This window comes from Strongylocentrotus purpuratus, unplaced genomic scaffold (assembly GCF_000002235.5).
Source record: "Strongylocentrotus purpuratus isolate Spur 01 unplaced genomic scaffold, Spur_5.0 spur5_scaffold_1, whole genome shotgun sequence".
In the NCBI taxonomy this organism is placed as follows: domain Eukaryota; kingdom Metazoa; phylum Echinodermata; class Echinoidea; order Camarodonta; family Strongylocentrotidae; genus Strongylocentrotus; species Strongylocentrotus purpuratus.
The window spans coordinates 16,844,728-16,859,507 of NW_022145594.1; the positions used below are offsets into that span (position 1 = coordinate 16,844,728).

Sequence of the window (14,780 nt, forward strand, 5' to 3'; positions counted from 1 at the left end):
AATATTGTAACATACAATAAAGGTCTACAAAGAGAACTATTTTGATCAATATTATAATGCCTTTTCGTTCAAGGTTACAGAGACCGAGACAGTGAATTTCAAAGAAATGGCAGGAAAATGGGATAACATTAAAACCAAGTTGTTAGAATTAATTCGTTTTATCTTAGAACATGTGTTTAAAAAAACAAGAAATTGTAAAAAATATTAGTACATATAATATAGGCGTAAAAAGAGAACAATTGTGATCAATACCACACATAATGCCTTTTTGTGAAAGGTTACAGAGACCAAGACAATAAATAGCAAAGGAATTGTAGGGAAATGGGATAATAATTATCCTCAAGTTGTTAGAATTAATTCATGTGTCCAATAATACTAATTGTTTTGTTTTTTATTTTCAATTTTTTTCTTCAGATTAAGTGTAATCATTTAAAAGATGAGAAACATTCTTTCTTCACAATTCTGATACAGCATTTATATTAATACATACTAAGAAGTTAAAAGATAAGAACAGAAATAATATAACTCATATCCGAATATAATTTATTTCTAATGGCTACTGTTGTGGTCTGAAGCATTTACAAAGTGAAGTAATAACATATCAATTAATTAATATTAAAGATAGTTACCACTTCCAGAGAAATGCAAAGATGTAGGTTTTTTCCGAAGTGTTCCAGTTAACGTCCCTAGATCAATAATGGTTTGGAGAATTACATTTTTGTTTGAAACTTTAGTACGCGTCATCAGGTTTTGTCCAAATCGGAGGGTGTATGCGATCTGTGCTGGACGACTATGCTAACGCTTCATCGCCGCCGGGATGCCCGTGCGAACTGTGATGCACGGTCTAGACATGTCGGCGTCCGCGGACTGCTGCGATGTGCTGGCTCGTCGAAGACGAGGAATCTCGAAAGCGCGAAGGACTCTGTTGCGGTCTTTGTATCCCCATAAAACAAATTTAGTATACTTCAAGTTTCAATTATAAGCCGTTTTATGAAGCATTAGTCCCGTTTCGTAAAGAATCAAGTTTTTATCGAAGCTGAAAACTGAGTAAAATGCCCACAAACTTTGACTTTAGTACTGAATAAATCAATGCAGCCTAGGTATCTACGAAATACATTCACCATGAATCATATCCAACGATTCCAAAGGACTATTACTTTCCAAATGATAAAATCTTCACTTGACAAATTGACTGAGTGACAACTTTGGTGTCTGCCAAAAGTTCCTCTTCATTTTTATCACCGCCATTTTGAGCCTTTAGGATGTACTTTATCCTGTGTAGCACTTTCTGTCGAAGACGCTTGGGCATGGCCAGTCGCGAGTGCGCGACCCACATGTGGAGGTAATGCTCAAACGCGTCCTTCACAGAATGTCCGCAATCCTCGCATACGTATATCTTTTCTCGCCGCTCCTTGAATGTGAAGGCGAGTGGCATCTCGTGCACTTTGTTGACGTGTGTCTCAAGGGAGCAGCGCTGAGTGAAAGAACGTGCACACTGGCTGCACTTGTACGGTCTGACACCTGTGAAGACATTAATCGAGTAAATGATAAATAAGACCATTAGTATAACTTCGAGAGAGATATTAAATTATTAGTACACCAGAATCTGGTTGATACTACTGCAAGAATTTTCTAATTACGCGATCTCCTTCTATATGCACAAGCCGAAGATAGTATGTTCCCGAAGTCGGACACCTGGCGAAATATTGCACATTCTCGAATTTGTTCGGGTCTACGAAATCTACGGCTTGCATTGCAGTAGGTATAGGAGCTCCCATTGGAGAGATTCTTAAAATGAAATCGGTCAGATTATGGACTAAGCAAGACTCTTGTCTGTGGAAGAGGCTACTTCCATCAATACAAGGGTTTGTTCAGATATCTACAGGAGAAGACAGCGTACATGATTTCTAAGTTTTGAAAATTATTTAAAAAACACTGTGGCGAGTACAAGCCATTCGAAATCAAAATATGTCCATACTAAGGCTAGGTATTGCAATTTTCAGTAGAAGAATGTTTCTATAATAGTGTTGAAATTAAGGTCTAGAAAGCTATCAATGATGTTGTAAAAGGATAGCAAAGTTCCGAAATATCCTTTACAAGCAAAACGATGTTTTGTATAGGTAAATATGGCCTGCCATAGTCCGTTTAAAAGAAGTTCTGGCCGATTGAGCTACAGTCATGTACGAAAGCTTAACATTAGATTTTTAGAAATAAAGATTTCGTACAAGCGAGATTTGCAATATAACAAGATTTATACCTGTGTGTGTTCGGTAGTGCCTCTTCAGGTCAAACTTGTCATGAAATCCCTTTCCACAAAAGCCGCAGATATGTGGCTTTGTCTGGCTGTGGTATGTAGTCATATGTTTGGTGTATGCTCTTTCCGTCAGGAAGGTGCTAAAGCACTGGCTGCACCTGGGTTTTGGTTTTATGCCATTAACTGGTGTAGGTTCGTCTCCTGCAAAAGAGTATGTTGGTTTAGTGCTTGGCAGAGAGGCGGAGTCAGGTGTTGTAAGACCATTATAGGGAAGTTTGTTTGGTGACATTGATTCTGTACCATACACTGCTTGAGTGTGCGTATCGTTAGCGACGTTTGGCGTAGGTATGTTCGACACGTTTTGTGTTGTAGGGCCATTAGAGGAAGGTTTATTTGATGACATTGTTTCTGTATCATATGCTGCCAGAGAGCGCACATCGTTCACGATGTTTGGTGTAGGTATGATCGATACATCTTGCACTCTTTTCAGTTGACACCCTTTTTGACACTGTGTAGGGTTCTGCCCAGACGGTACTGCCGACTCAAGGACTGTAGTTGTGGGTACTTCTGATGTCACACAAACTGGCACGGAACTTTGTGGGCCTCTAATGCTGGTAGGTCTTGATACGGGAGGTATCCAAACATCATTGGATTGCATTCGATTGGTGGATGAAACTGTTGATCCTTGATGCATGAATTGTGGAAGCTCCCGAACTAAGCTATTCTTACCGACAGACTGAGGTTGTAGAGTTGTCATATTGGTTGATTCAGCGTCTTGCGATAAGACTCTTGTACGTGGTGTGGATGTAGGATATAGATACTGTTGTCTCAAATTGGTCTTGTTCGGAGGCTGTACTCCTGGTGAAATAGATTGTGAAACCGTCGGTGGGAGACGCCAGGAAGGTAGACATCTAGAGGCACTTGGAGTCTGGGAAGCACTTGCCCATCCTTGGGTTGTAAGGACCGGAGGTGTCCCGGACTCTGAGCCGACACTACCTTCATTACTCCATCCTTCTTGGTATACGGGTGGCGGATTACGACTAGATGCAATGCGTTTTTCTGATGGATGCAACTTGATCCCTCTATCATCGAAGTTGGTATCTTTCCCAGATTGTGGAAAGGCGTTCAGAGCAGGACATACAGATATGTCTTTGTAAGGACCTGGTGACATTTGCATATGATTTGCAACGGAACCATCTGGACATGAGTCTTTGCGATATTGATGATGTCTACTTGAGAGGAATGCTGAATCTCGGGTGACTCCTTGGTAATGGTTTGAGGTCTGAAGCTCCACGAGAAGATCTTTTATCAGGTCGCGTTTCATCATAGCTTCAGCGTAATAGGACTTCAACAAAGACATGCAAGTTGCCCGGCTCGGCTGCTTCCCTGTTTCATCCTGTATTACCTGAGTGAGATCTTCAAGCGAAAATAATCTGTTACCTGTAGGCCCCTTAGACTGAAAGCGATGAAACTTCCGTGATCCTTCTTTTGAGGCACCTGAAGTAAGTGACATGTGTTCTTCATGACGCCTTGGTGGGTAGCCTTCCCTGTGAACGTCACCTATATGGTCTGGTTGCGCATTTATAGAGGAACAACTGGTTTCAGTAGAGACATCTAGGGCATACTGATGCTTGGGTTCTGTATTAAACTTGTGGCTGATATTCCAATCGCGGGGGTTACGATAAAGGTCAGGTATTGCTTGATGCTGATACGTGCTAGGCGGTACAAAACTATCCTGTATGGTGTAGAAAGAAAGGGAAAGAAATATTTTCTCGTGTAAGCGAATATTTGCTATCGGAAAGTTATATTACATGAAAAACTATTCAAGGACTTTAAAAAAAATTAGACCCACAGCATTTTTTAAAGGTAATACAAACTTTTGGTATGGGGTCATGAATTTTGTTCAAATGAACATATTGGAATCATATGCGATCCTACAATATTCAGTGTCCATTGTCGCGGTTGAAATCGAGTCTAAAGGTATGAAATTGTAAATAATAAACTCCGTATGTTGTATAGCTCCCTCTTAAGGACAAGATATTAGTTAAGTTGTAAAACAATGTTTCTTGACTAAAATTGGCCGATTAGCTATTCCCGTTTGGAAATTATATATCACAACTACATATTCTGAGATTTTCATGGTCGCAGCTACCATTATACAGCCGTAGGCGCCATTTGAAATTTATCAAAATTTACCGGGAGCACCGGTAAATTCGTATATTCTATTTTTCTCGAAAGCAGGGGTGTTCTAGGGGCTACATTTTCTAGTGCTTATAAAACATCCACAGGGGCATCCAAATATATCAAAATTGTAAAGAATCACTATTTACCCAATTTTCAAAATTTCCAAAAACTTTGAATTGCATATCAATAGAAGGATGACTTTGCAAGATTTTCCACATGCCTTTTGTACTCACTGCCACGCATTGACCTTTTAAAGTTGATTGCCTTGTGGTCGATACGTTGAAGCTGTGCCTGACTGGTTAGCAAAATACACAGTGCTAAACATTACAGGAGTGTTTCACAAAACCCTGATTTGGGCCTCTTTTTCGTGAAAATAAATGCTCATGCGAACAAAAGAGCTTTTGACGTCTATTTTGTTTGATATTTGATTGATTCTATTTCTGCATCTTTTCGCAGAAAAAAAAAGCAATATACAAACAAGGTGCATATACTGCTTATAATTATCGGCTTGCATGGTGATGTAGATATAGGCTTACGGTTGTTCCATGTGACAGAGGGGTGGACGGTTGCACAATGTGAGACAGGTGTAGGATTGGGGGAACCATCCCCCTCTCTCACTTGGTGCAACCGTAAACCTACTTTATACACATATATATTATTAAAAATGTATTTCCTTCATGTTAATATAAATTGACACCTATGGTGTTCAGCTATTAACATCAACAGCAATTGTACTGTTTGTATATAGTATTTATCAATGTATTCTATCACATCCTTCTTATTTTGATTCCTATGTTTTTATAATTTTTCTAGGAAATCAATAATATTGTTCCACAATTTTGATAACTTCCAATCGTATCAATAATAGTGTTCCACAATTTTGATAACTTCTAATCTTATTAATAATAATGTTCCACAAGCTTGCTAACTACCAATATTTCCGTATCCATATGACTGTGTAAACATGGGAAGAGATGTTCAGTGTAAAAGACCCATCTATGAAATGTAAAATGTTTTTAGATACAATTCAGTCTCAGTTGGATATACATGTTCCTACTAAGGAGATTCGTTTGCATTGTAGAGATAAGCCTTGGATAAATGCTGAAGTTAAAGATGTTATCCGCCAAAGACAGCAAGCTTTTAATAACAAATCAAAAAGTTGGTGGCATCATCTAAGAAACAAGGTTAAACGGTTGATAAAACGACAGAAGATATCATATTATAACACCAGAGTTCGCAACTTAAAAAATGACAGCCCAGCAGCTTGGTATAAGCAGATTCGGATTTTAACAAATACTGAAAAGAAACATACTCCAATTGTAGTACCAAATATTGACCCGAATGATCCCGACAAATTCAAATATATTGCTAATTATATAAACGAGCATTTTTTAGCGGTGGCATCTGATCTTCCAGGTCTCAGTAGGAATGATTTACCTGCTTACTTACCAGCTCAGGAAACATGTCCGATTGTATGACCTTATGAAGTTTTTAAACAATTGAGTTCGTTAAACCAACAAAAGTCTGTTATAAGTGGAGACTTACCAGTGCGAATTCTTAGAGAATTTGCACTGGAATTTTGTACACCTCTTACTGATATCTTAAACACTTCTTTCCAGTTGTCAGTGGTACCATATCAGTGGAAACGATGTGAGATTACGCCAATTCCTAAATGTAAGCCTGTAATACCTCAGAATTTAAGACCTATAGCACTAACTAGTTATTTTGCGAAAATAGCAGAGTCTTATATATGTAAATGGTTACTCGAAGACATTTCATTTCAAATTGATATTAATCAATACGGAAACCGTCAAGGTCTGTCAACTAATCATTACTTAATTCGTTTGCTTCACCAGATTTATAAAAATGCAGAACATTCTCGGTCCATATCTACACTTATATTCACAGACTTTTCAAAAGCTTTTGATCGTATGTTCATGTTCGGCCTTGTATTATTTCATGGATCTTAGATTTTATTGAACACCGTCAACAACGTATGAAATATCTTAGTCATTTTTCAGACTGGTCAACGTCTCATGCCGGTGTAGCACAGGGTACAAAATTAGGACCAATTATTTTCCTAATAATGATAAATGATGCTTGTTTTAACTCAGAAATACCATACTTCAAGTATGTAGACGATCTGACATTAGTTGAAAGTCGTACATTATCACAACCATCTAAATTACCAAATACTTTATCTGATTTTTATCAATGGTCTCTTCGTAATAATATGACTCTTAATCCATCGAAATGTCATTGTATGTTTATCTCTTTTTCTAAGAATATAGCTGATCAGAGACCTTTTTTTATTGGGGATGAGTGCTTGAACAGTGTACAAAAAGCAAACATTTTAGGAATAACTGTGCAGTCCGATTTGAAATGGGACAGTCATATCTCAGACCTTTTATGCCGTGCTAATAAAAAAAACTTTTCATGCTTCGTATTCTCAAAACATACAGATTGCCATTCTGTGATCTAGGAACAATTTACAAGGGATATATTCGTCCAATATTGGATTATGGAGTACCTGTTTTTAACGGAAACCTCACCCAAAGTCATATCTTAAGTTTGGAACGAATCCAGAAAAGAGCATGTAGGACCATATTAGGTGATCAATATATTAATTATGACAAAGCTCTTGAAGTGTGTTCTTTGCAGACCCTGTCAGATAGACGCAAACAATTATGCACTAATTTTGCTTCATCTCTTGTCAACAACCCACTTTGTAAACATTGGTTACCTGTTAACAATAATGTAGATTGACCAACAAGAAGGACCAAGTATCGTCAATTTCATTGTAAAACGAACCGCTATAGAAATAGCTCAATTCCGAACCTAATAGACCTGTTGAATGCATGAATGAATCTTTATTGTCTACCTGTTGAATGGTCCGGTGTCTCATTGTCTGCATACATTTTTACATTTTTACATTTTTACATTTTACATTCCGCATTTTAAATTTTAAATTCTTTTTAAAATGAACATTGAATAGTGATAAGGTTTTGTAGCAATCATGACATGGCAATTCAGATCAGATGGTGTTCAAGTTTTTAATTCATTTGCTTATTTCTCCCCAATGTACGAAAGTCGGGAAGGAGCTTACTTGTTTTGTTGTTCATTTTTTTGAAATACCCGACACTCCTTGACACAAGAGAAGTCCAAGGATGAGCGAGCAGACCGTTAGCTAGTGTATGGGAGTGTGAATGGGAGTGTGTATAAGAGTGTAAATGTGAGTGTTTATGAGAGTGTCCAAGGTACAGGAGTGAGAATAGGAGCGTGTATAGGAATGAGAGCGTGTATTGAAGAGCAAAGGGCCTGCTTGCTCATCCTTTGACCCACTCTTGTGTCACCTCACAAAATATATTTTAAATGTGACTTAATTTGCCTGTTATTGCCTTAGTCATATTAGTTATGAACTTTGTTATGAATTTTGTTATATACTGTATATTATACTTTGTGACAATGTCAACCACATTTGTATGTATTATAATTCATTGCTAATGTAAATTGTTCATAATTCAGCCATCTGGCTGCGAAGTGCAATTAATATAACCTTTTCAATCTCAAATCTCAAAATACAATTTCCTGCATTTAGCATGCATTTATCATACATACATAGTTTGAAAAGCTCTTTTTTCAAACCTTTTTGAAAATAATCCTAACAGTATATTGATCCATATTACCGTATAGTAACATATATTCTGCTGTATTTGTGTATCATATACCAAATTTAGTCTGAATAGATTATTTTTAACGCATGACATTATTGTACAAAATAAATTATTTGCTACTGATCTCACACACATGTGCCTAATATGAGGGTTAATTTTAGTTACACATTCATGTATATGTTTACCTTATCTTTATATTTTGTTTAATGTATGCACCAGCCAATGTGGTCAGCCTCCCGACATAATTTTTAATTTCTTTTAGGTAATCCCCATCATTAGCTGGTGCTAAATATCATGCTATTAATGTTATATCATTTTGTCAACATTGTGATGTTTTCTATGTATTGTTATGATCTTGCCTAGAAATTCAATAAATAAAAATATAGTAATTCCATTTCCTCAGGTAAGACCCAGACTCCTAGATCATTTGTTTCTTCATTTATTATGAAGTGAAATGTTACGTGGGAGTACAATTTATGCTTAGAATTAAGAGAAAATTAAACGTGTAGATAGAAAGTAGATTAGTTGAGGATATATTCTGTATATACGGATTTTTAACAGGTGTATAAATAAGGGGCAAAAATATATCGACTTCTTAAAAAAATTAAAAAATTAAAAGAAAAGATTGGGCATATTTGAAGAAATTTTTCTTCCCCAAAGAAAGGATGAAACATTTAGCTAGGCGATTTCGCCCAAGTGACCAAGCTTTAAATATAGGAAAGTGATAGCTGGCAGTTTGTAAATTTTAACTTGTAATATTGTTTTTTTTACTGTGTCTTTTTTTTAAGGAAACCTTTAGATTTGGATTAAAAATAAAACTGTCATGGACAACTTTAGAGCTGAAATTCTGAACATTCCAAGCCGATGAATTTATTAAAATGTCACACAAAATACAGAAATATTTTAGCGTGGTCTCCTTAAAATTGAGAGAAAATTACGAACTAATTAATCTTTAAATATCGATCCATTAATTGGCAACTTGTTTGAAAAGTGTGATGTCAAAGGTAATCTCCTCACATTTTGTTTTGTAATCTTGCTATGAACTCGATTTTCTTTTCTTTTTCCTCATGATATTCTCAATGCATTGCCATAACTTCATAAGAAGAAAAAATAAGTATGGTAACATGTCATTTAATATTTTTGTCTATGGAATGCCATTACATAAAATTCCGGAAAGGGATATTTCTGATGAATTCAATTATGTATGAATATGTATTTTCATCATTATTAGTGTTAAAGGGATAGGGCAACTTTGTCTCAGATTCTGAAACAAAATCCTGGATTTAGCTCATGCTACAATGATAATTATAAACCTTTAGGTCAATCAGGAACACATGAATTTCATAAGCCGATCGCCTGTCTGATTATCAAGAAATTTATGACTTGAAATCGAAATTTCAAAAATCGTTTTCCTAACGGTTTGTATAACACTACAGTCAATGGGGAGAATGATTATGGTAAAAACCAGTCACTCAAAGCTTTTTACTTTTTTGAGGCACTTCATGATCATTTTGAAGCGCAAATTTTGTTTCGGGCCTCAAAATTATACCATATCACAGACACTGAAAACACATAGGCCATGCATCTCAGATTTAACATTGTTAAACGATGCCTTTAATATTATTATCGTTATTATTGTCATGATTATTATCATCATCATAATCATTTTTAATGTATCAGGTCATGCTGCATTCACATTATTGTGTTAGGTATTATTTTTTGTACAGAAATTTAGTTCTAAAACATTACGAAAGAAATCATCTCATGTATGACGTAGGCGAAATATCATCTAACCCCCAGAATACGATGAGTAGAGGCATGCGAAAGTCAATTGCTTGAGACACATTGAAATTTGTGATAAAATTGATATACTAAAATATAGGTAAAAAGTGAAACAGGAATATATGCTGGGTAACATATTAACCAATATACGGTAAACAATAATAAGGATATATTGACTGCTTTGAGAGGCATAGTGGTTTCTATAGGGTCAAGGGAAACTCACAACCTGCTATGACCCCAAGGCGCTTGCGCCGCGGGTCATAGCAGGTTGTGAGTTTCCCGAGACCCTATAGAAACAACTATGCCTCGAATATTAAAAGCAGTCAATATATATTTTATATACCGAAAAAAAGGAAAATGTTGACTCACCCATTTTTTGGCGATCGAGACTAGTACACAAAATGGCGATCGGTCGTCTGCGCTGCGTGGATTGGTAGATTCGTCGCCTGAATGCAGCGACCAAAATCGAATTGCACTCAAACACCGTTAACGGTATTGCGCATCGGTCATCGCACAAAAGAAACTTATACGGTAACACGTACACCACAATGGGGATCGCAGCAAAATGACGTCACGTTTCACAGCCATGGAAAAAATGCTATGAAAAATGGATATAAACCGGTAGAGCCGGGAAAAATGACTATGAATTTCAATTAGCGGGCATGGTTAAGAACATGACTGCATTTTCAACCAATCAGAAGACAGGATTAGTAAAGAATCTTAAAATGAGGTATATAAACAGGCATATTCACCCTGTTTTTACTAAACGTTGGGGAAGTCTTTTTACCAGAGTGTTTTTATAGCAATAGCACACATCGCACAATAGTGCCTTGAACGAGTTTTCATTGGACTGGAGCAATACAATAAATCGTGTTGGTATCATGGATAACAGTCATAGGTTTATGATCCTATGTGTCGTTTGAGCAAAACCTATTTTTTGTCTTACTTGTTTCTAATTTGCAATCAATTTAATTTGTTTTTGGCTGGAATTAACTTTAAGAGTAGACATGGTAGATTACCATACTACCTGTAATGTGATTGCATATGAAAAAAAGAAATATCTCAAAGTTTAAGTTTTTCTAGAACATATTGATTTCAATTAATTTCAATTAATTGCTGAAAATCCTATAAGTTGAAAGCAACGCGTAGAGATTGTCTGCGGTGTGGCATCCAAAAGATAGTACTCTTGCCCTTTATATCATGACTTGAAACTCTATAAATATGCATATATTGCCACGTACCCTCAGTCAGGGGCGGCGTTTTCTTTTCACGAAATGCGAGGAACGAGGGAGGAGTGACGTAATGAGCAAAAAACGTTTTTGTTTTGGGGGAGAAAATATTCGCATCATCACCGCTCTTACATGTGATATGCAGGCCCCGTGGAACGTTTTTCAAAGTGGGAGTGAGGGGGGGGGTTAAGTGTTTGCGATCAGATAGAGCAAAGCAAGTGGGGCGTAAATTGGCAAAGCCCTGGCGGGGGTCAAGGGACGGAGCCCCATGAAGCTTAGGGTTTTTAGGCATTTAATAAGGGTCAGATGAGCATATTTTGATACCTTATTTGTGACACTTGCATGCAGGTCACTAATCGGAGTGGGGTCCAGGGGGCGAAGGCCTCAGAAGCTCAGTGGTTTTAGGCTGTACATTACGATCAGGTGTGCATTTTTTTCAAAAATCGACTTATTATTTCTTTGTTTGTTGAAAGTTTCATTGAAATCGAATGATGGGAAGTGTGTTGTTGCTATGTTGTTGTTGACCAGACTATAATATGTTACGCATCATTAACTTTACACCTAATTATCTCAAAACTGGGTAATCCCATTGTTATAAAGTCCAATTAGGTTTTTGTTCATATTTCTGGATATAATTTATCAATTTTAATGTGTGACCCCTTAATGTAAAGCTTACTAAATGTAGATTCATATAATACTTAAAAACAGGAATATATTTTTAGACCAACTGGACTCATTTCGTGGTGACAGGCCCCATTTGTAAATTAGTCAATCAAATTAGAAATAAACCACATTTGAATTTTATCGGGAGGGGGGGGGGGGGTAACTGACCCAAGCCCGAGAGAGTGAGCTTAGCGAATGAGAGGGGTGAAGGTGACGAAAGTGACTACCCCCTCATGGGTTTCGAAGTTTCGTTGTATTAAACACATGTACTTTTTTCACACTTCACTTCTCTACAATTTTTACTTGTACTTTTTGAAAAATATTATGCAAGGGAGCATAGCTCCCGAGCCAGAAGATTTTTTGCATTTTTATTTGTCTAAACGCTGCACTCTTGGGCCCTCCAAAGCCTAATAGTGTGTTGCAGTCTTTAGTCAGTATTTGCTGTACATTATTTTGTTGCACCTTTTCAAATTTCCCCCTACAAAAACCGAGGGGGGATGTGTCCCCCCGTCCCCCCCCCCCCGGGATCGCCTTCCCTGCCCTCAGTACCTTTGTCATGTGTGATTGTATGTAGTATCAACATTTTGACATGTGAACCATGCATTTCTGTTCCGACACAAAAAAATTGGTTTGTTTGATCAAAATATTCGCTTTACTGGTCCCAAACCCTGGAACAATTCAAATCGCTATACTAGAACATGATTATAATTTATATATATGTGTGTATTTATATATGTGTGTGTGCACAACATATTTCGTGGCATATGATATCTCCCTCTTTTTCAATTTTTGTTCTCTGTTCCTTTTCCATAAACCATTGGGTGTGCAGCTGCAGCCTGTCACCAGCACAACGGATCCGGGGCTGAAAGCGCCAGTCGTCCTCGATCGATCGCGGAGCTACGGAAACTAACCCGCGAGCAGGCGGACGAACTGACGGATCCGCTAAAACTCGCACGGACCAGGACGACGAAGCAACTGGAGCGCGCCAAATCAGTGTCAGAGGTCGAACAGCTTGAAGGATTGTCCATGAATGATTTGTGGAAATCAAATCAACAATTGTCGGTATATTAGAAAGAAAAGTAGTGATTTGAATACAGACGATGGTCCAATATTATGAAGTATCTTTGTAAGCAATACCAGATTTTGTTCAACTCGTCATATTTAATAGACAAATCCGGCCGTCCATTGGACGGGCATGACCTACAATATGTTGAAACTTAAACCATTTTGTGTGTAATCTAACTCATTCTTCTGAAAACTATATGATTTCAAAATATTGAGAACTACTATTATTAAAATAAACTAATCTTGTTATTGTTAATACGAGTATCATTACTGCTGTCGTTGTCGATGATTCTATTATCAGTGGCATAATGAGCAAAAATGTAAAGGCGGCTGAGGCAGTATTTTCTTTGGCTACATATGAAAACTTCCCATTTTTATAACGTCTTCGGTAAATTATATAATCAGACAATATTTTGCCAAATCGCGTAGCGTGACATTAGTTAAATACCTGTCCTTTTCAGGTCATGTTTTTTCCATGAATGTATTTTTTTTTTGAGGGGCGTTCATGGACAGGGTCATAGGTGTAAGCGGAAAATCTCGCCGAGAGGGCTGACGTTTTCTGATAAAATGTCACCTTCCTAATTTCTACATGTGAGTGAAAGAAGGAATGAGCAACAAAAAAATTAGAGTGAAATTACAGTTTTGTGATAAATGTTCTACATTTAGTTTAAAGGGATGACTTAGTTCCAATAAAGATGGAAACCAAAATCGTATGTCGATTTGAAAGACCATTATGATAGTTTGGCTTGATTGGAGGTCATAACAACGTTTTTAATTGTGTCTTAATTGTTGTAAGAAAAGAAATCTATTCAGCCAAATGCAGAAATCCGATACCACTGTTTGAAAAAGTCATGTCAGCTGTTAAAACTTATTATGAAATGGAAAAATATAAAACAAAAACCAATCTTAAAGAAAATAATTATGTGAAAGAATTGTTTCATTTTATTTAATGTTTCTGAGTGCATAAGTTCAGATTCCATCTTTGTTTTTATTTTATAGAATTGGTTTACAAATTATATTTTGTCAAGTTTATCTTATCTGATATGTCACTGTGCGGCCGAGGTTATGTTGTAATTTTTGTTATTGTTTTAATATTTATATGACAAGTCATGGAATACTACATGTATCGATCTTTTGTGAAAATGATTATGTTGATAATTAGTAAAGGAACCCTGTGGAAAGGTAAATAGAAAAGAAAACACAAATTATAATATGTAGTAGAGATGTGTCCTGAAAAGTATTGCTGTTAATAGAGTCCCTTATATTCGTAAAATTACTATAAATGGTTGAAAAATGGTTACAAAACATGTGTGTAGTTCCCATTTCTGTGTGCGGTAGGAAAGACATTTAAGCAAGAATTATTCGATTTATTACCGTTTTATTCCATAACCTGCACAGTAATGACGGTCAACGCAAGGTTTTGTATACTCTACTCATAAAATAATTATTTAGAAATAAGGACAAAATCTAGAAAAATGTGTAGTTTGAGGAATGTCAACCCGCCCCGCCATCCAGCTCTCCGCCTCGTACGATTATAGACGGGAGCCTGCAATATGCAATTCCAAATATCAATGTGATGTGACCATGTAGAAATGTATAGGAATATGATTATACATATTACAGCATCATTAGACGGACATATCGTCCTTGTTTTCACGAAGTGACGGTAGTGAGGAAAATCGTAACGCAAAGTGAATGCAATTTTTTTTTCACTACCGTCACTTCGTGAAAACAGCGACGATATGTAGTTTTTAAAATGAATCGTAATGTAGACATGGTCATTAGCAGGACATCTTCGTGTCCTGTTAACGATTGGACAATAGAATTAGTGCCCTCTGCGTACGTTTGCAGGCAGAGGAAACTTAAAGGCCTCCAAAGAAATAAAAGTTTTAATCATTAGTCATTTATTTGATTAATTATATTTTTTAA

General features: G+C 36.6%; 1 protein-coding gene across 1 annotated transcript; it reads right to left on the minus strand.

The window, feature by feature from the left end:
* Positions 1 to 222: 222 nt before the first annotated feature.
* Positions 223 to 2,676, minus strand: LOC115920944 (transcription factor Ovo-like 2). Its single transcript, XM_030977736.1, has 2 exons — positions 2,258 to 2,676; positions 223 to 1,521 (listed from the first exon to the last, which is right to left on the minus strand). Exons 1-2 carry the CDS (start codon positions 2,655 to 2,657, stop codon positions 1,154 to 1,156), a joined length of 768 nt encoding a protein of 255 aa, XP_030833596.1. The 5' UTR covers positions 2,658 to 2,676; the 3' UTR covers positions 223 to 1,153.
* Between the last annotated feature and the right edge of the window lie 12,104 nt (positions 2,677 to 14,780).

Excerpts from the sequence above, each read along its gene's own strand:
- LOC115920944 (XM_030977736.1), bottom strand. The coding sequence starts at position 2,657 with ATGTCATCAAATAAACCTTCCTCTAATGGCCCTACAACACAAAACGTG. Across the intron at positions 1,522-2,257 it reads GCACTACCGAACACACACAG|GTGTCAGACCGTACAAGTGC; the intron begins GTATAAATCTTG and ends ATGTCTTCACAG.